Below are 22,381 nucleotides of genomic sequence, written 5' to 3'. Positions count from 1 at the left end.
CGCTCTAAATGCTGTTGGAGTGGGCTCTGCATTACTTCTCTGTCTCTGTATCACAAGTATTCTTTTTCATTCCATATCACATGAGAGCCACCTGATTTAACTAGCACATCGTGTACGTTGCACAGGCCATCCAAACACCTTGACCATGCCATGAGCCTGCACAAATTACATTCCTGCAGCCATTTCTTTTATTTTTCTTAACCACCCAAGACTGAAATGGCGTTCCTAAACTGCAGTAACAAGTGATTCAGCAGGTTTCAGATCCGCTATGCGGGGCTATTATGACTCATCCTTGTTGCATTGTTACATCCTTGCTCCACCTATCGTGTAGTGTCCGATGGTGGGACCCTTAATGAATGAATGAATGAATGAATGAATTGTGCCGTGTTTGCATTGCCCAGCTGCTGCCCCGATCGTCTCACACCGGCCACAGGCCCCAGCCTGACTGGCTGTACGTGCCACCACTACCCTTACGGGTGCTGCCCCGACGGACTAACTCCGGCTCGAGGTCCTGAATACGATGGCTGCACCTGTGCCATGACTGCCTATGGCTGCTGCCCCGACGGGGTGACTGCCGCCAGGGGGCGCAATTTTGAAGGCTGCCAAGATACAACGGTCATGCCTACCCGCAACGTCAGCGCCAGTAAGCCCCGTCTTGATCGTACCAGTCGTGCTGATTAGATGGCACACCATACCCAAATGCTGACCTGTATGCATGAAACATATGGACCTTGTGCACTAGCAACTGTCTATCATACCAACTGTCTTACACTAACTAGCCACCGTTAAAGCACTGTACTGCACAGGGTCAGGGCTTGTAAGTCGCATCTCATTTATAATGAAGTAGCACCCATCACGAAAGTGCCATCGATGTACCAAATATTTGTTATAAGCATATGTTTGTTAAACTCTGATATCTGCAAAAAACATTTTGGATTAATTTCCTTGTACAGTAAAACCTTGGGGATATGAATCTCAAGGGGTCGTGTAAAATATTCGTAGTACCCGAGATTCGTGTCACCAAAAAAAGCAAATGAAATCAGTATGTTAAAGAGCCAGAAACTCATTTTTAGAAATTTATTCACAATGCAAGGAGTCCCAGATGTCTTTCTGGGTTTTCTTCTTTGTGAGGATAGAATTCTGGTCATGCTCGTGCCGAAGGAATCACTTGTATATATCAAATTCTCTATTATAAAATTTTTGGATGCCTTAGCTAGATAACCTACCAGTACTTGTGCTTTTGCATTGATATTTAAGAGAGTGGAGGCACATCTAAATAATCAGTGGTGTTCTTTTTTTTTTGTGCATTGCTTCTTCGTGAAGAACAATCCAAGTAAGTATACATGCCTGAATTTTCTGACCTTGCCTTGTCCAATATTTTTTTAGGTCATAGTACTTTCTGCCATGCATCCACTGAAAAATGAGGCACTCATCATGCCTGCAGCCTCTCCTTTTTTCTTCCCTGTGAAATACAGTAGGCTACTACTGCTACTAGTAGTACTAGTACTGTTATACTGCTGCTGCTACTAATAGTCATTAGTGTTCCTTTAAATATTTTCACAGCTTCACTTAATTCTCGATCTGCAATTGAAGGCTGATGTGTGGTGGTCACCCAGGGAGGCCCTGCACTGTATTTCTCATTCCCTGCACCCAGGGGCTGACTGCGAGGAAATGTTATTTTATTTGTGAACTGTCAAAACTTGCAGCTGGGGAATGCGTGTTTGCCTATTTTGCCAATCACAAGGGCTCTGAGATTTTTATCTACACTCGAATCGGATACAGAAAACGTGCATGATTCTTTCAGGTGTGTGTGGCCTACCTGAAGAGCGTGGCCCCTGTCACAACTATACAGTCTACTGGTTCTTCAGCGTCACCGATGGTCGCTGCAACCGCTTCTGGTACGGTGGTTGTGAGGGCAATGGAAACCGGTTCAACTCAGAGGAAGAGTGCAAGAACACCTGCGTCAAACCTGAAGGACCTGGTGAGGAAAGGGGTCAAGGCATGCTTGAGGTCAAGTGAAATACGATAATTGTAGTTACTGGTGTAAGGCCTGCCCTCATTTAAGGCTTGCGTACTCACTTTGGAATGAAAGAATTTTGACAAAAAACGTTTTGCTAAGCATGACAGCATACCCCTGTGCTGGTAATTTCCATAAGCTGCTACTAGGTGGCACTAATTACTTTCCTTTTGACAATGGCATCATCTTCATTATCATGATTATCATCACCATCATGTTCCATTGGATCACGCAGCATATATCCAGTATGCTTTGATAGTATCATCCGTGTTGCGGCTTGTTTAGCTGCACGATGCTTACTACTAGGGCATTACTACAAGAAGTGTGCCCATGGATATTGTACGCACGGCCTGTATTTTCAATTGAGACCATCACCAGGAGCATCAAGGTGATATGAATCTCAAACAGTAGGGATAGCACAAAGGACAACCAGCTTTGTGAAGGCGCCAATGAGGTGAGCTCATCAAATGACAAGGGCAGTAGAAGCCACAAGCCGGATTGATTAAACCTCTTCATAGTCATAACAACAGCGGTTACATGATTCTGCATAGCTATCAGAGCGTAGTTTGAGGCTTCACTAAATAGCCATAACCCTGCCTCCTATAATGCTCACACCTATATAAGATGTGACAAAAAAAGAAAGGCTCTGGCCTAATAAGATGAGTAAATACGGTATCCTTATGGATGCTCTTAGGCAGCCATAAGCTTTAGGTATGGGTATGCAAAATTTAATAAACAGGCTTCTCCGCATGTTTGTGTTGTCTCACAGAATATGACCGATCTCACACTCATGGCATTGTTCAAACAGTGGGTCATGGGCAAAGAGCAGGGAAAGAGTGAGTAAGTAAGACCGGCAGAGTGTCGTAGTAAAAACATATGGCAGAATAGGACCCCCCTCTTCAAGTAATAATTGTTATCTGGGCTGGAAAGGGTAAAGCAGGTAGGATTACGGGGGCATGGGAACTAAAACTGAATGATCAGGCTCGTTCCCATGAGAAACTTGAGAAGTGAGTCCAGCTTATCTTGTTGTGCTGGGAGGTCTACAGCTTGGGTGCACCCATTCGTGGGACATCATCAGGCGGCCATCTTGTGTTAGTCACACGATATGTACGGGGAAGCGGACTTGCAGAATTTTGCGCATGTAATTTATGTTGACGTAGTTTCGTCGCATCATGGCTGATGGCAGCGACACCACTTTGATTTAGTCATGCTATGATGAAATATTCATTACGAGTTTTATTTTGAAGTGTGGCATGTATTGTACCATTATGCTTCATGCTTTTCACTAGGAGAACAGGATGATGCCAGTGCAGGCATTCATGTTTCTTTTCGTGTAGCACTTGCAACTGCATTCTTGACCTATCACTATGTAGCACAGTGTGACATGAACTTTGAGTCATTGTGGGTGGATCTCTGAATCTTATTGCAGATGCCTGCCTGCTTCCAAAGGTGATTGGTACGTGCGATGGCCAGTACCAGCATTGGTACTTCGACGCGACCACTCGTTCCTGCGAGTCGTTCATGTACGGAGGTTGCCTCGGAAACAACAACCGCTTTGCCAGCAAAGACCTGTGCGAGCAGACCTGCCTGCACCAGGAGAAGCTTGGCAAGTGTTTTGATTCAGACATATTCAACTTCCTCTCCTGCTTCCTCTCTAATTGTGTAACAGGATGTGCGTCAACCACTGCTGGTTGACGGGCGAATCAGCGAGGGCCTCGGGAAAACTTGTGTGCACTTTTGCCCAAGCTGCAAGGTGTTTTACTGCAATAGCTAGGAAAACTCTAATGATTAAACAATTGATTTGTATGTACTGCACCAACCTCAGGTAGAGGCCGTGGCAGGAGCTGAGTCGTTATAATGGTCTACACTGCCTATTCATATAGTAGATAATCATCATCAGCCTATATTTATATCTACTGCAGGACGAAGGACTCTCCCAGTTATCTCCAATCACCCTCGCCTCGCGCTGGCTGATTCCAACTTCTGCCTGCAAATTTCCTCATTTCGTCACCCCACCTAATTTTCTGCCATCCTCTGCTGCGCTTCCATTTCCCTTGTCACCCCTACTGTAACTCTAATGGTCCACTGGTTACCTGTCCTACGCATTACATGGCCTGACCAGCTCCGATTTTTCTACTAATGTCAATTAGAATATCAGTTATGCCCATTTGCTCTCATACCCACACCATTCTATTCCTGTCTCTTAACGTTACAACTAACATTTTTCATTTTATTGCTCTTTGTACAGTCCTTAACTTGTTCTCAAGCTTCTTTGTTAACCTCCAAGTTTCAGCCACATACGTTAGCACCGGTACAATGCAATGATTGTATACTTTTCTTTTCAACGACAGTGGTAATATAGATAGTTCATAGTTAATGGAGATCACACAGACTAGAAAAGAAGAAAAAAGATGGGACAGGGAGGACAATGGAATGAAAAATTTAGTCTATAGTGACATCACAACATGTTGTTAACGGTAAAAACCTGTACCACTCACAGACACTGCAGAAAGGGCAACTATCTTTCAATAAACACAATCTGTCATGAATGCAAGAAACTAGAGTACCTACTTATTCGTAATGCAGGAATTGTAATAACAGACTTGTACACATGCATAATGACAAAAGAAAAAGCACAATCCAAGTGAATGCTCATGATGAAAATAAGATTTAACATGACTAGACATCTTGCAGGGGAACATTTTAAAAGAGGGGAAGTGGAGGGGCTATCCACAGTCTTGCAGGGAAGCGAGTTTCACCTTATGATCACCAGCTAAACCAGTAAAGGCTGCACTACTTAGGACCTATGAAGTTGACTTTTGATTGGTGCCAGTTTTGAACAAGTGTCATTAAAAAAATACCGACACCTTTTTATCCCATGCTAGAGCAGTTGAGGCTTCATGCTGCTGTGCTTACTCGGTCGACAGCTACCTGTAGAGGAAAGCAAAGATCCTTGTGTTAGCACTCCGTTAGAGAATTACAGACTTGTAAACTTCTCCTTTTTTTTCAGACCCGTGTGAGCAGTCGGCAGCACCTGGACCATGCAGGGGCTCGTACAAGCGGTTCTACTACGACCGGCAGGACAACCAGTGCAAGCGGTTCACGTATGGTGGTTGCCAGGGAAACGCAAACAACTTTGCCACAGAAGAGGAGTGCTCAGAACGATGCGTCAGGCTCAGCGCACAGGGTGAGTCCATGTGCAGTCAGGATTCTTCACTTCACTTTATTTCCTTAAAGACCCCACAAGGGGGTGTTACATAAGGGGTGGGTTGTACAGAGATGTTACTAATGCCACAGGTTTTTAACAAGACAGGTATATGGATACACTTTGACTAAAACATGATGGACAGGTGTTTGAAACAATGTCGTGGGGAAGGCCATTCCATTGTGAAGCTGCGCGGCAAAAAAATGATGCAGAAAAAGTTGTGGTGCCAGAACGGGGTCGGGCGACTTGAAGTGGACGGCCCGTGCGGGGGGAAGTGCGCGCGGCGGGAGCGATGTAAGGTGGATGGCTGAAAGAACTGATAAAGCTTGTGGTAAAGTGATACTAGTGTGGCAATCCTGTGGCGAGATGAAAGAGTGGGCAGACCAGATTCATTTTTAAGGGATGACACGCTGATATCGCATGAATGAGAAGAATGAATGAAGCGAGCAGCACGATTTTGCACTGCTTCGATATCAATAATCAAATAGACTTGGTGAGGGCTCCAGATTGGTGATGCATACTCAAGTTTGGGCCGAATTAGCGATTGGTAAGCCAAAAGTCTTACGTGGTAGGGTGAGTGACGCAGATTACGTTTTAGAAATCCTAATGATCGGTCAGTCGATGAAATGCTATTCGTGACATGGGTGCGCCAGGAAAGATAAGGGGTTAGTGTTACACCAAGGTATTTATAGGATTCACTTGTTTCAACTGGTATATGAGCGATTTCATAGGGAAATAGGAGCGGGCTTTTGCGGCGGTGGAAGGAAACTAATTTACATTTGTTAGGATTAAGGGTCATTAGCCAGCGGTTACACCAACCGAACACTTTATTAAGATCATTCTGTAGGACTATTTGGTCTGATATGTAAGTTATTTTGTGGTAGATAACACAGTCATCAGCAAACATGCGGATGTTGCACGATAAATTGTTAGGCAAGTCGTTGATATTGTCACGTGGTGGTGACGTTGAAGAACACAGTAGCAATACTGTGAAAGACAAAACTAACTTTTATTGGGCGAACCTGTGCCCTCAAAAAGAGGCTACACTCAAAGAATGGCGACAGCGGCGAACACAGTCAGCGATCTGCGATAATTTGATCAGCGGGTCAAGCGCATTGGCCTTTATACATCAGTCGTCGAATGTTCCAGACTAATCGCTGGGACCCGTGTGCCTTCCACAAAGTTCTACGCCATTCGCGTCGCGCATACATGCAATCAGATTACACAAGGTTCGGTGACAACAGACAGCGGATAGAAGCATCAATAACATTCTAGGAACTTGTAGACGCATCCTGTGCTGAACAATAACATTTTGTGGGCGGTAAAAGCGCTAACCTGTAAAAGATAAACGAGTTCATGTGTCAGTATATATTAGATATACAAGTGGGCCAAGGACAGATCCCTGCGGCACGCTGGACGTTACAGGGAGCGAGTTAGACTTGACATTGTTAAGGGAAACAAACTGAGAGCTGTTAGTCAGAAATTGGGCAGTCCAGTTTAGAACATCGGGTGGCAGATCTAGTTGAGAGAGCTTCATTAGTAGACGCTTGTGTGGTACTTTATCAAAATCCTTGATGAAGTCAAGAAATATAGCATCTGTTTGTAGGTTAGTGTTGAGGTTAGCATGCAGGTCGTAAAGAAAAAGGGCTAGTTGGGATTCGCATGAGAGGCCTTTTCGAAATCCGTGGTGAGAGGGATTAAAAAAGCTGTCAGAATCAAGGAACTGCATGATCTGAGAGTATATGATATGTTCCATGAGTTTGCAACACACACTGGTTAGAGATATGGGGTGGTAATTTAACGCACAGTCTGTGTGGCCCTCTTTGTGAACTGGAATGACCTTCCCACACTTCCAGTCATAAGGGAGAATTTCTGAGGAGAGTGACTGGGAAAACAGCAACAGTAAAAATTCGGCAGATATGTGCTTAGTGTTTTTTAAGAGCTTGGAATTTATTTCGTCCGTACCAGTAGAATATAATAACTTAATTTTTTCAATTAAGGACAGGATACCGGAGAAACTAATGCTTATGGGTGGCATTTCAGATAAATTAACAGAAAACAGTTCTGTTTCAGCAGGGTGAGTTTCATTCGTAAAATATGATTCAGATTGAACAAAATGTTACGAACACCCTGATCTACCAAGCTGGTACAGTGAGCTCCCACCCACTTCCCCACACCCCCGCAGGTTTAGCTAAATATTAAACTTCACACAGTTTGCTGCACCCGTCAAACTTCAAGACAGTGCCTGACTTACTGTTTTCATTTTCCTAGATAAGGTCAGTTCAGCTGAATTCAATTTTATCCATTCGCTTTTTCAAGACAATGCAGTTAATATCAGCACACAGAAGCTTCAACGCCTTCATGTGCCACTGGGAACCCTGTTATTCAAACTGTAAATGAAAAGGATGGAGAGAATTACATTAGAAAATGCACGCAACTTGTACATTTGAATCTCAAAAACTTTGTGACATGCCTGCAAAATTCCATTAATAAATTCTCACAGTTTGCTGCTGAGCAGAACGCCGCAAGTTTGATCCCCAGCCATGGCATTTTGATGGAAATGAAATGCAAAAAATGCTTGTGCCCAGACACGTACCCAGAGAAGGGCCTGGCCCCCCCCCTCCCCCGATATTAAGTGGCATACTTTCCCTCCCCCCGTCCACACCACCACTCCTCACACACATTCCTAAAGCACCACCAAATCAAGCTTGATACTTGACAGCTATTCAGTGATTAACATTTTGCTGCCTCTTTCACTCCTTTTGGATGGTGGTAGTTATCGGCATCTCCTGGGGTGTGAAGGCCAGTTTTCTAATCGATTGCTGCCCGCGCGATTAGCTCGAGATGCATTCAATTTTCACCATCCATTGCAACGGTCACGCGCCTCACTGTTCCTTCGTTAGTTCAACGTTCTTTGTTTTGACTCATCCAGAGACGAGGAAAGAGATTCAGTTCGTAGTAAGCTGGTCTGTATGTTCTTGGAATGAGTTGTGGCGGGAGAAAATGCCAGCTGCGTTTAAAATTTTTTTTTTGCCTCCTTCTTCTTCGAGTGACGGCCCACCGCGATGCTGGCCGATCCCCAGAATAATATACCCGCGATATGGGTTAGAAAGGTGAAAAATAAGTTCATGCCAAACAGCGTCCGTCGTCAAACCCTGCAATAATTGTTAAACCCATAAGCAATATGAATGTCACCCGTTACTTCGTTTGGTTTTTCCCTAGTTGTACAGCGCTTTTTGCACAAAGTGACAACTGGAAACAAGAGTCGCAAGGAATTCAGAAATTACGCGATCTACTAAGGGAGAGAGCGGAGGCAATAGACAAACAGGAAGGAAAAGCAAAAATTAACGAATTTAACCATTGTTTGTGAAAATATTTATGAATCAACATCTTTTTATTTAAAAAGGAAGTAGGGAAAACGCCGCCGGAAGGGGAGAATGATTCCGTGTGTTTTGAATGACGCTTCTACAGTTATCAATCGAGCCACCTGATTAGCGACTTCTCTGCTTTCCTTATGTGTTTATTTTTTTCTAACCTCCTGCGGTGGGCGCCGTACGTCTAGAACCGTGGCGTACGGCACTCTACGTTGTTGTGTGGGACCAACGGCCATGCATCGTTAGGCACCTTCCCCAAATAACAATACGAGTCAGTTTTGGCACTCGGTAGAGCAGTAAATGAGGGATACAAAAGAAGTATGATTGTGCCGGAAATATATATTTATCTATATAGGTAATGCTTCCAGACCTAATTAAAACAACACGACTAGAAATGTTTATTTTAGACTCGCTTGTTTAGTAGTTCTTGGCAGTGTTCTTCCTGTGCTTCTTTCCTGCGTGAGTCCATTTGATGTGGTTCCTTGTTTGTAGAGTAACGTATAGGTGCATCTCACAGGCGTACCTGTGACATACAACTTATTTCATTTCCTTTTTTTGCGGGTTTACGCGTCTTTATGGCAAACAGTAGGCATTATTCATGTTTGTACTAGCAAAGGTGTGCCCCCTCTCCATCTCATTTTCATAGAAAAGATACCTTGGGTGCCCCCCTGTGAAAAAAATCTTGGGCGTGCACTTAGGTTTAGGTGTGCATTAGAGAACCCCAGGCAGTCAAATTTAATCCGGAAGCTTCCACCACGGCCTGACTCATAGCCCCCATGTTGCTTTGGGAGACTAAATCCCAGGAGTCAGTTGGTCTGTCGGTTGTCCTAGAGGCACCAAAGACCTGTCCTTGGTGCCTCTCACAAAGGTTGGGAAATTCACCCTGGCAGAAAGTCGCCGAAGCACCATGCGAAGTGCCATGCATTTCCATGACATGTTCGCTGAACTGTTTCTTGGACTTGTGGTACAAGTAACATATGGATTTGTGGTGGTATGTAGTTACTTATGACAGTGTGCTTGGCTGGATTACAACGTTGTGGCATTGTGCTCTTTCTTTTTTTTATTTGAACAGAAATCTGCATCCTTGCCAAGGAAGAAGGCCGCTGCCTCTCGGAGGACCGCAAGTGGTACTACGACTATGTAGAAGCGCGCTGCAAGGAGTTTGTCTACACGGGTTGCCAGGGCAACCGCAACCGCTTTAACACGCGCGACCAGTGCGAGCGCATGTGCAACTCTACAAGAGTCGCTGGTGAGTCCAAAGTGGCCTGATTCCTTGGCAGCTTGTTGTCAAGGTCGTGCGCTGTAACACTCGTGTGTTATGAAAATAACATTAAGAAAATCTTACGCTTGAAGGATTTAGCAGATAGAATTCAGCAGCAGAGTAGAAGAGAATAAGTACACAGACTATTTAAAGATTTGCAGGTAGAATTCATGCATGATTGTTTTTAATGACTGATTACCTACTAACTGCATATTCCTGCAATGACTGTTCTGGATAAAAAAAGAATGTGGGATTTGAATTCAAATCATTTCTGCTAAGCAAGCTTCATAGCAGGGGCAGATATCAAAACTTGTGTGGTGATTGCCAACGAGATTATTAGTTAAAAAAATGTCTCTAACTTTTTCATTAAAGGGACACTAAAGGCAAATAAAAAGTGAAGCTAACGTGATAGATTAGTGCTCAAGAATCCCTAAGGCGTCGTTATCATAAGCGAACAGAGCTTTGATAATCGAGAAATCTAGGTAAATGCAGGACATCATTAGAGACTCCCCCGGGACGTTCAAGCACTTGCCCGATGATGAAAGCACTCTTCAGTTAAATTCTGTCACTAGTACTCAACTACTCGTTGCAAAAAACATCCTCGTATTGTATTATAAGATGAAATAAAATGCCACTTGTCCAGTTACATTTCATGCTCAGAAAAAAAGAACTCATTGAAATTACCGTTGACGCGGGCGGTTGAAAAGGTTTTGTTTTCACTTCACTCTACTCTGCCCACGCTTTTGCGTTTTCGTACTTTCCTGATCGCGTAGTCCTGCGTTGGTTTTGCTCGCTCCCGAAACTCGCACAAATTGCAAGTAGCAAACAATTCAGCTTCCATGTGATGTCGTGGCATGCCCAAATGGTCCACGTCACTTGACCAAAAAGCAGCTGCAGCGGCGAATCCGCCGCTCTGTCTTGGCTCAGTGCTGCCGTCTGTTGGGTGCCGTTTTACTCATCGACAGCAGCAAAGGGCGATGATGGCATATGCAATGTCACCACTCCCCCTGTTGGGTGGCGGGAGATCTGAATTTCGAAAAAGGTATTCGTACCCTTCAGGTACACTTTTCTCATAAAGTTAAGTCTCCTCTTGACACTAAACAAGTGTTTCGAGGTTTTTGGAATGGTACCTGAACAGTCCACGTCGACTTTGTATTTACCTTTAGTGTCCCTTTAACCCCTAACTACCATGACAAATTGTGAAAAAAAAAAAAATGTACGAGTGAGAATTTTTCAGACCTGCATATTTTGCTCCAATTTTTTCAGGAAAATATCATACCAGGAATGCCTATTAAAATTTTACTGGTGTTGTTAAAGTTATTTATTAGTAAAAAAACAAGAATATGCACATGTACGCATGTGCAAGAAGTGTGGAATGCTCATGATGAGTTGACTGGTCATTGGCACCAGAGGTCGCTTATTGCAATGATGATGTAAGCATTAAGGGGTTAATGATTTGTGGGGCATGGTGTGATTGCAGAATTTAAGTCAGTCAGTAATCAACGCACAACGCTTCTTTTTTAAGTACCTTTTGCCTAGCGCCACTTTAGAAAAGTACAGGCTCAGTATGTGCCACCCAACCCACTGCATTTCAGTTAACAGTTTGTCACACTGCACTTTTCTGCACTGCAGAAACACTTTACTACATTTTTGGGGAAGTGGACATAAAAATGAAACACGAGAAATAATGCAATAAAACTGAAAAGATTTACTGGAAGAAAAAGATTATGTAGACTGATTATGAAAATCTTGTGGATGATGTGTGAAAAATCATCACATATTCACCCGCAACAAATGAATGCACTCCTCCGTTTGATCTGGAAACTTATGGCTGACTTATACACATGTTCTTGTTCTTGAGTATGTTATATGCCTTAGAAGTGCTGATCATGGTGTTTCGTGATGATTGAGGTATCCTCAAAAGAAGGCATCCAGCTGCAATCACGTCAATGTCTGGCAAGATGCGACAACACCATTCCCCTTAACGAATTGGCATGTTTTTATAGCCTGATATTTACACACCGGACAGTTTGTCTGATGTAGACACTACCACACTCTTCAGTTTAATTTTTGTGTGTGCTGCCCAAGAAGGAATAGGTTCCAACTTACCCACTTTTCAATCCTTGTGCAACACTTTACTAACTGGAACAGTAATGCACCTCAAAATTGGTGCCAGTAGCAGTACGACATTAGTACCATAGTACCAGTACTGAACTGGTGTGGACTCATTGAGCAGGGCGAGCTGCGCCATTAGCATCAAGACTGTTACCGTAGCATGCACGAACTCCATCAACCAGGCTCTGGACTGAAAGCTTTGACACCACCTCAAATTAACTTTTTATTAAAGCATCTTCTCTCCCGCTTCACATACATAGTAAAGATTTAGCTTACAGAACAACACAAAGTAAACACATCGATTCCTTGCCCTTTCATCTGTTTTATTATCCCTTTCGGACACAAATTATTTCTGGGAGCTGAAAATGTGTCATCCACTTTTTTCCCATTCTTAGCACTGTTGAAAATAGCCAGCACCAAAACAGGCAGCAAATATTTAAGATTTTGGTGCGTTTTATTTCTCTACAAATGTGAACTTCACACCTGAACTTCAAACATCATTTTAGCTGTGCAAGTGTAATAGAGTATTTTGTGCACAGTATAGTACTTCGAAACACTGAGCCACTTCATGGGTTCACCTGATGTAAATAATTGCTGCCAGACAAAAAAAAGAAAGAGATTTCACTACTATATGGCCATATGCTGATGCTGCCAGAAGAAATCCAGACGTCTATCTTTCGGCAGTCTTCTTATAAAACAACAGCAAACAATAACCAGTGTTCATGAAGAGGTCTAATAAGCAGTAGTCTCAGAAATATAAAAGATTAATAGAACCTTATTAATAATGAAGTCACATCCTACACGAAAGTACCTTCACTATATCCAATATTTCTTATAAGTAGATTTATGTGCTGATATTGCTGAGAAACATGTTAAGATATACTAGCTGTTTTGCTAAATCTATTATCGAGCTTTGATCTAATTTAAATGTGATTATGGTTCGCTGGTTTTTCTGGTTATTCAGTGTTATCATGTCAAACTGTGAAACATTTGAATGAATTTTTATTGAAGACCTGCCACAAATGTCATCTCCCGAATAACGTCATAAGCATCACCGACTCATCAGGGTTTATGGACACTGCTACAAATAGTTTTAGTTTTGAGTAACTAGATTGTTATTCATAGTTTCCCACGGTTTCCATTTGTACACTTCTGTTGAACATTTGTTTATTCTGTGTGTTTCTTATTTGAGAACTTTGTGCCTTATTTGTATTAACTGATCTGCATTCATGTAACTAACCTACCCCCCCCCCCCCCCCCCTCCGTATTGCCATAAGGCCTTGAGGGTAAAATAATCAAAAATCTAAATGAATTATAGATGCAGCATCGCAGAGTGTTACAAAGTGTCATGCTCCCTGCTCTCCTCTCGCCTGTCCTTAGTGTCCCGTGACATCTGCGCCCTGCCGAAGGAAGAGGGGCCATGTCGGGCTGCCATCCTGCACTGGCACTACAACATGGCGGCTGGGCGCTGCGAGCAGTTCTACTACGGTGGCTGTGAGGGCAATGCCAACCGGTTTGAATCGAGGCGTGACTGTGAACGTGCCTGCCTCTCCGTTGGAAGTGAGCAGATTCACGTCTTCTGTATGCTCTAAGCTAGCAAACATGAGAGGCTGTGTATTCACCTATAGTTGGACAGTCCACATTGCGTGTGCACCGCTTGTACCCCGCACTGTGCATGCCTTCCTTGCTTATGCTATGTTCCGAGTTTGGTGTTCATGTGCTGGGTTGGTTGCTCATTTCATTTTCTTGCATTCTTTGTTCTCTTACTATTGAGTGGCAGTTGTGGGGATGCCAGCTTGTCTTATCTGCTCGACAGCTGAGGTACAGCAGGAACTGGGTTGTCATAGCTAAGGCAGCTACAACAAGAGACGATGCTAGTGTTCTGCTGCCAGCACCACCTTGCTACAAGGTAGTGTAGGCATGCGAGGAACTTTGTTGCTCCTGTAGCATTTCAGGACATTAATGTGAGCGCACTTTGGTTAGCTTTACAAGCCATCCTAGATAAGGTTTGTAATTTGGCTGCAAAGCACTGTACTTATTGGCATAGGCGAATGCCTGTCTTGTGGGTTCCAGTTCATAGTGCTGCACAGTGGCCATTCGCCAATTGCGGCTGAAATACTATCATGGGCAAATTTTTGCCCTATCTCTCTTGGCAGTGAATTCAGACTATTTAATTCCTTGGTTCAAGTTCTAGTCCGGCCTGACAAACAAGGCATTGATTGTCATTCAGGGAATTCATACCAGCACAATGCACCTGTGGCCATCTGGTTCTCTTCACAAATCACCCACTTGTAATGTTTTCTCAACTGGGTGTTGATACGGATGCTCCTGCACACATTTGTCTTTCCATGTGCTAAAACCTTATTGTGAAAAACTTCACAACATCCAGAGGAGGGTGTGTATGCGCTGCATGCAGCACTACAGCAGGTGTCCTTTATACATTGTTGTTTTTTCACAGAAAAGCATGATGGCTTTCTTTGTGACTACGGGCACATTTTGAACCGCAGGTCGAAACATCTGCTTGCTGCCCCAAGAGGCCGGAAACTGCGTGGAGTTTCGCGAGCGGTGGTTCTACAATGCAGAGGAAGGTCGCTGCCACCGTTTCTACTACGGAGGCTGCGAAGGAAATGAGAACAACTTTGCCTCACACCTGGAGTGTGAACAGACGTGCGGACAGCCTGCTCCAACTGAGAAACCTGAGGAAGAGTTCCTACCTGGTGAGGGAGTCGTGTGCGGGAGCATTCAGACTATACAAATAAGAGGTCGAAATATAGAAAAGTATTAGGGGTTTGTAGCCAGCCTAGGCAGAGATAATGTAATGATTCAATTTCTGCACTATTAGAGAGTTTTGGCTTGTCAATATACGTAATTATCGTTCATGGAATGGCAGGTTACTGTAGACATAGATGTGAACCGCAGGATTAGTGGCGCCATCTTGTGGCACGGAGTTTAACCAGAGGCTCTTTTCTCCGTCGCCGAGGGTTGCGAGCTGGATACAGGCGGCCGCGGAAGTTGCTGCACCAAACTGGCCACCATTGCCCGGGGTGGGTTGATCGTAGTCCGGGGCAGCAGCGCAGACGATGTGCAGGTGACAGCAAGCCAGGAGTGACTCCACTCACGCTGCGTACACTCAACGCACTCGACAAACACTAAAGTAGTGCAAGGGAGAGGAATTCTGCATGCGCATCGCCCACGTGGTACGATGTTCAACTCGGCTAGCAAAAGATTGGGCAGATACTCAGATGCTAAGTTCACGTGAACGAAGCTCGCTTCCTTGAGTCGAACGAGTAATTTCAATTCGTGCGAGGCTAACTAGAATGAGGGACGCAGAGTGCAACACCTCAACACCATGGTCCACCAGGTTGTGTCCTTCCACGTGCAACAGGTAGCTTTGTAAAGCCTATGCCTATGGTGTCGCTGCCCTGACAACAACCGGCATCCAAAAAAACAACACGCAAAATGGACGCAAGACATAAAGCCCCTTAAACTTCGTAAAATAGTGACACTCTCCTCCTCCGTCTTCACTCCTCGTTTCTCCTCTCTTTCACGCGCCCTCCTCGACCGTGGCGCCGCCTGCGATGCTTGAGCGCAGCAGACGACCTTTCACAGAGTGAATGCACGCATAGGAAGGCAGTGCTCTTTAGGCGATCACGTTGGCTTTCCAGCTCTGCGTAACTTCGTGTACAGCATAGAATTTCTAGTCGGATGGTTATACTAATTCAGTAATGGCAGCTTTTGTTTCATTTTTTAAAAACTATTTCTTGAAATATCTGAAGGAGTGTTAACGCTGTGCATTGACGACTGCGAATGTATTGCATGCCCTACAATTAGGTACGCAACATTTGTCAAGGGCGTGTCGCAAGATCTTGTTGCAAATGGTTGTAAATAACACGTTTACGATCGAATAACAACATCTTGACTTTCAGCAAGCCCTCGGCCTAAAGAATCCGCGCCGCCCTTACCATGTGAATTCGCGGTGCGTATCAGCTATGACGTACAAAGGCTGACGAAGATCACTGCTCTGAAGGTTCAAAAGTGTATTACAAGCTACAGTACCACCAACATGCGTGCTTGCCAATCTAAGCGTGCGCAAAGGCTCAGAGGTGGGCGCTGGTGCTATTATGCTTCTCGTGTCTCAACGTCAACAGGAATACCGCGGCCGATCATCGAGTCGGGACTCTGCGTACACAAGAAAATAAAATAAGTTTTTAGCATTCATGCGCGAAACAGGAGCGCAATAACAATGCTTGACTCAATCTCAAACAAGACCACTGTGGGCTTCAGTAATTTCTTTCAGGCTAATGACTTATCACGAATAACACTTCATCGTGCGTTGCTTGGTCTGTTTACTAAGTGACGTACTTGTCGCGAACTGAGTTGCACTGAGGTGCATGCATTGAGGACGGTTGCACTCCCTCCGAAGTAACATTTGCGAGACATGACTTTATTAGTGAAGTCATGATCGCGCAAAGAATCCCCCCGCCATGACGCGGCCGAAATTGCGCAAGTGAAATGATGTTTTATCTATATGTCAAAATGATATGAAACGGCATTCGAGTTGCAAGTTAACAGTTTATTTCAGCATAGATGCATTACCGATTTGCCTTTGCAGTCGTAAGTCCGTTTCGTGTGCACCATTTATTGTCTCATTGCGTAAATAAATGCACCAGCCTAGAGTCCTACAGCAAGCGCGTCTCAATTAGGCATAGCGACTGTAGAAACTAATAGCGGAATGAACGAGCAAGCGAATGACTGTACGAGCGCGCGAAGTAAATGAGCAAGCAAACGACTAAATGAATGACTAAACGAGTGTGCAAACGAATGGGCAAACGACTAAGCACGAACGACGACTAAACCAGCCAGGGAACGGGCGGGCGACCACACATTTTCTTTGCGAGTGCTCCACCGCCGCATCTTAAGCTTCGCACGCTTTAAAGCTCACCGCATCTTAAGCTCACACGTCTCAATTACCTATGATGTTGTCGCTCGGCGACAAACGTACCACGTAACACGGTTTCGGGATAGCACGCACGCTTTTCATCGGTGCCTCTGTATTTTCATCAGTGCCGCCAATGAGGAACACGAACAAACGAGGCAAACAAAGCTATTTTATCTAAAGAAGGCTAGTAAGTAACCACAAAAGGCAGAGAGTTGCTCTTCCTGGGGTGCTTTCATGATCTAGACTGAAATTTTGTCATTAGGACTGCGCTGAATCTTAAAAATTTCGTAACCATGTTATCGCACGCAATCTCGTGTGTCCGCGAACTCAAGCCAGTTGGCGTACAAAACGATTAAGCGCACCAAATACGACTAACACTACCACGTAGTGCGTATATAAACAAAGCAGACGTTGCATAAAAATTGTGTTAAAGCGTGCGCGTACAAATGACAACATGCACAGTGAACTATGCAATATCTACTAAGTTATTGCCCGCAGCACAATACGCAAGCCTGGCACATACTATACTCTGAGAGACTCACAACTTACCTCGCAAAGTCGTGCGGAGGAAGTTGGTCGGAAGTTCTCCCTACCGATTCGGTGAAGCCATGTCTTTCTTCTTAACCCGTCGCGCTTACCGGATGGTATCGCGAACGGATTCTTGCCTTTGCTAAAACTATATTGGCATCCGAACGCGCAGCAGGTCATGGTCACAGAAAATGACGTGAAGCAACGTCGCACTTGCCACAAAACACCCTTCAAGGCGTTCACAAGATCAAAACAACCCAGAATAGGAATGGAGAGAATAGCGCCAACATGCGCCGCTTCTCGAGCAAAAATGGCACTGAAGCATGACTGTAAACAAATGAAGCTGGCGCAAGGGGCTATGTGATGCCATTAGGCCAATAGCGACGTGGCGTCGGCTTCGGCTAGATCGCTCGTGGAGGAGATGGCATTCTTCAGAGCATGGCACTACTTTACGAAGTTTAAGGGGCTTTAGCAAAACAGGCAGCCGCGAGGAAACGTCATCTCTGTTACGTGATCCTACCCCGCTCGGTGCACACAGCATCCGAGTTGACAGCACCCACCGTGCCAGACGGTGTTGGAGTGCCCGGTGCCAGGCCGCAATACCAGTCGGCCCGTATCGGCACCCGTGGCTCGCGGCCACCCGGCTCCCAGAGCCGCGATTTCATCAGAGTCAAAAAGATAGAAGGAGTTATATACATAAGAAATTGGAACCACCCACGGGGCTTGCGTACTCACTCGCTTCAGGCTTGCCAACGCTCCGCTTGCGCTAAGCCTCGCTCTCCCAGGATGTAGGCCACGTGGCTCTTGTACCGACAAATGTCATTAAAAAAAAAAAAAAATTATTTGCGACAAGGCTTAGGATGTCGACAAGGTCGGACACACTACGGCCACCATCGCCTCGCTCAAGAAAGCATGCCGTCGACTCTAGCGATCAAAATCCACGCGAGCCCTACGCTTCGGTTCAAACAAAGGTCTTGAACGAAGCAAAACTGTTAAAACTATCGTTCGATGCCCCAAGAGCCCCACGTTAGGCGCCAGATGTGGAATTCTCACCCGTGCTCTTGGGACAAAGGAACGACAACACAGTAATGCAAACAATCACAAGAGCATGCACTTATTGCACCTTTCATTGATCAATTGATGCCTGCTAGCCGAGTTGTTATCCACAATACATGCCGATGGGCACGCAACAAATCGCGGAAGTCCGACTCACCGCGACTGGATAACGAGCGGATATGTTCGCCCCATGTTGGACACCAACGCCTGGTCATTTGTGCGTACGGTCACGCGAATGGTTGCCCGTTAGAACGAGGCCTCGCGACACAGTCTCGCTGAAGCATGGATCGGCGCACGCACGAAACGTCCGCGCCGCTAGCCGAATCCGAGCCAAAGGGGAAGAGCCTTCTCCTTGCCGCGCCCAAGTAACCCCGCTCTTAGGTGGCGTTAGTAGAGTCACACTCGCGCCATCTCTCGCAATGTGCCACACCGAATGCCGCTGGCACCAAGCCACGCGGTGAAACTGGATTACAGGAGACGGAAACTATGTGGGAAAACAACATATCAAGGGACGCATTAGAGTCGCGCATCGCCACACCCGAGAGGACACAGATCTATTACTGCAGTTATTAACTAATATTCTGCTTACGTGCCAGTGTAAATCGTCAGCAGTGATGCAGTTGACAACATGCAGCCCCTTTTGTTTTATACTGCCCTTCATTGAGAGCATGTACACAAAATTGTGTAAATGTTATCATTGAATAAGCAGTGGTGGAACAAAGAATGTTGCTGAAGCCAATATTACGACAGGGGGGGCTTGTTTTCATCAGGGCAGCAACTGCTTTGCTTAGCAGCGTTTATGTATGCATAGCTCACCCTTCCCCACCTGATATTTCTTGTTCTACCATTGCTAATCATTTTAAGCCTCCATCTTCCTGTGAATCTCTCTTGTTGGATAAAGTGTCACAAGATGCCGCTGTCAGCATTGTTACTGCCATCCATGTGCACCGTAACCCAGTATTTATGTAAAGAGTAATAACTGTAGGGACAAACTAAGACTCTGTTGTCAAGCTGTCTCAGTTGTCTGAGTCATGCTCGGCCTACGTTATCACGGTGATTGGCCAGTCATGGATGGAAGACGATAAAATGAGAACATAACAACAGGAATCCTTACATTACTCCAGTCCCTTAGGTTACTTTCATATATTATGTCTAGCTAGAGTGATGTATTTTAGTCCTGAAAACCTCACCACAATGTTTCTGGGCCAAGAGAGTGCTTAGTTGCCGAAATAATTGCAGTTGAAGCCTGAATGGTTCTTAAGGACAACAGGTCACCAAATTGTCATACATATGTTGGCGTAGCACAGTAGTCCTCTACTGTGCCTGTGAACGTGGGAGATCATATCCTGCCACCTGGTGAGTGACAGTGGGGTAAACATATAGGGAACAGCACCCCAACAAACGTACAAATCATTGTGAAGAGGCAGCATGAGTGAGTTCTTGTGTGATCTTTTTCAAATTGGCTCAAGTGAATTTTTGTGTCATGTTCAAATGCAGTGTAATTATCTTTTTATTATTAGTGGTATACTATTGTTTCCCGATTGTCAAGATGAGATAAGACATTGTCAGGAGCTGGTTCTGCATGCACACGGCACTGGCACAAATCCTGTCTTGTATTTGTTTCATTTTCTTGTGCTGTTTTTGATAAATGTGGTGTCACGGATATCTTAGTACACTTATTTATCACTTTATCTTGACCTGATCTTTTCCTTTGGGCCTCCTCTCAAAGGTGCCCTGACGTAAAACTTGACCTGAGGGGTCACGAAGACAACTAATATCCATGACTTAGTAACTGACTTCGTTCTTTTTTCATTTTGAGCAGTGTACCCTGCGGCATGCATGGGTGCTGAAATGAAAGCACAGAGGCCCCCCTCACATAAAAATTGAAGTAATGATTTGCTATGTCTTATTTTCCATAAGCCAACACATTTAACTGTCGGTGTGACCACTTCACAGCTGGAAAGCTTTAAAAATAATTTTTACACATGATGTGGTTCAGCACCAAGGACCGATTGACCGAATACGAGATAGCCAAGGCTTTCCACCTGGCTCGCAGAACTCTCCTGCCCTCTTGTGCAGGGCTTAGTCGAGAGCAAGCCATTTTATTCAGACAGCGGAAAACAGACTCACTCCCCACCTTGTTGCTGATGCACAGAATGTATCCCAAGATGCACCCTACAGACACGTGCAGAGTCTGCTGAAGGGAAATGGCTGGCTTCGCATACATGCTGTGAAAATGCACGAAGTACCAGGAAGAAGCCAAGTCTGGGAGGATCCCACCTCGACTCGAAGCAGCCGCAGGGAGCGACAATCAAAACGAACAACTCTGGGCCGTCCAGCAGGTCATCGAGGCGCTGGCCCGGCAGGGACTCAGCGAGCCGGCAACGGCTAGCGGGAACCCAGGTCGTGCGACCGGTGTCCAGAAGACGACATAGGCCCCATCCAGAGCGTGCGTGCAAGCACGCGTTTTAGTACAGGCTCAAATAAACGTTTTACCAATCCAATCCAATTACACATGAGTTACACATGAGGCCTAGAGTACACTGAGTTAGGCCTTGAAGACTTTGCAGCCTTAAATGTATTTCATAATGTCATAAACTTTTTTTCAAGTGTCAGCCCAATTACAGACTTAGTTTGCTATAAAGTTTTGTATAGAAATTTCAAATGTTATTAATAGCTTGTTCGTCTTCAAAAGGTTTGCATCATTGGGATTCGACTGTATGCAGTTGCCTCACCTCAAGAACTGGCCTGTCTATTGTATTTGCCTATATGTATAGCTCATAGCGGTAGCTTACATTACTGTACAGAACATTTTGAAACTCCTGCGCAGAGTTCTGCTTCATGCCGAGTGAGGCAGGCCCCTGCACCAACATGGAGGTGCACTGGTTCTATGACAAGCAAGATGGCGTGTGTCGCGAGTTCTACTATGGTGGCTGCCTTGGCAATCGAAACCGCTTCCGGTCCCGTAGGGAGTGCGAGGACCGCTGTTTCAGTTCTCAAGGTAGGTCGTCAGTGACAAGCTTCTTGACACAAGTGGAAAAGAAGTGTCTAGAAAATCTGAATGATCGTGGAAGTGCTGTTGCATTCCTTTGCAAGTCATTCATTTGGAATTCCTGCATCCTACCTTTACACATGTGCAACCTGCTTAATAGCTTGAGAAAACACCAGGTCCAAACTGTGGACCTCAGTTGTATGCAGTAATGCAAGGTATATACTGGCTTCCTTGGCAGATCTTATTATGACCTCCTCCTACTGATTCACCGATAAGTAATCAAATCTACTGACCTTTTGTCCCATAGTAGAGATATGCTTATGCACCAAAGTTATAATAGTGCACTAAATGTCTAGAAAGCTTCCAATGTGCGTTGTTTAAAAGAATAAACTGTGAAGTTTCATTTCATCTGCACTCACATATTTATCCAAAGGGGCATTGGTTTTTTTACATGTAGAGTGTACGTAAAATTATGCCATTCGCCATCAGCGATGGTTCTCCCGTAGTCACTAAAAATACTCTTGGGAACCTTCGTTTATCAATTGTTTTTTGACAGGCACCTGTGCCGTTGACACCAGACACACATCTCAGCAAATAAAAAGCCTGTATACAGTAAAAATTTCAAGTAGCAAAAATGAAGGTACTGCTGAGTATAGTGTGGACTTGTATGAAATTATGTATTTCTTAGGAACGTTTACAGGGGACATAGCAGTTGGTTGGTAAGCACGGACTAAATTGCACAACTGCCTAGGTTTAGTAAGCCAGCCTCTGTCTCAAGACTCGTGTTCCATTGACAATGCATTCGTTTTTTTTTCCTTTTGTTATTGCTGAAGTCTGAGAATTTCTGAGTGTTTATAGCATGCAGGCTTAATGGATATATGCACTGGTGTTTTC

General features: G+C 44.7%; 1 protein-coding gene across 1 annotated transcript in view; it reads left to right on the top strand.

The window, feature by feature from the left end:
• The window catches only part of LOC135915258 (papilin-like), a 348,089-nt gene that overhangs the window by 55,864 nt on the left and 269,844 nt on the right, over positions 1 to 22,381 (top strand). Inside the window, exons 23-30 of the mRNA XM_070521938.1 lie at positions 402 to 643; positions 1,805 to 1,981; positions 3,447 to 3,623; positions 5,028 to 5,204; positions 9,669 to 9,845; positions 13,353 to 13,532; positions 14,480 to 14,689; positions 21,326 to 21,496. Coding sequence (XP_070378039.1) covers positions 402 to 643; positions 1,805 to 1,981; positions 3,447 to 3,623; positions 5,028 to 5,204; positions 9,669 to 9,845; positions 13,353 to 13,532; positions 14,480 to 14,689; positions 21,326 to 21,496 — 1,511 coding nt within the window. The remainder of the gene's footprint in view (positions 1 to 401; positions 644 to 1,804; positions 1,982 to 3,446; positions 3,624 to 5,027; positions 5,205 to 9,668; positions 9,846 to 13,352; positions 13,533 to 14,479; positions 14,690 to 21,325; positions 21,497 to 22,381) is intronic.

Source organism: Dermacentor albipictus, chromosome 7 (assembly GCF_038994185.2).
Source record: "Dermacentor albipictus isolate Rhodes 1998 colony chromosome 7, USDA_Dalb.pri_finalv2, whole genome shotgun sequence".
In the NCBI taxonomy this organism is placed as follows: domain Eukaryota; kingdom Metazoa; phylum Arthropoda; class Arachnida; order Ixodida; family Ixodidae; genus Dermacentor; species Dermacentor albipictus.
The sequence above is the reverse complement of the archived record's forward strand: the minus strand, read 5'-3'. Positions and strand labels throughout refer to the sequence as shown.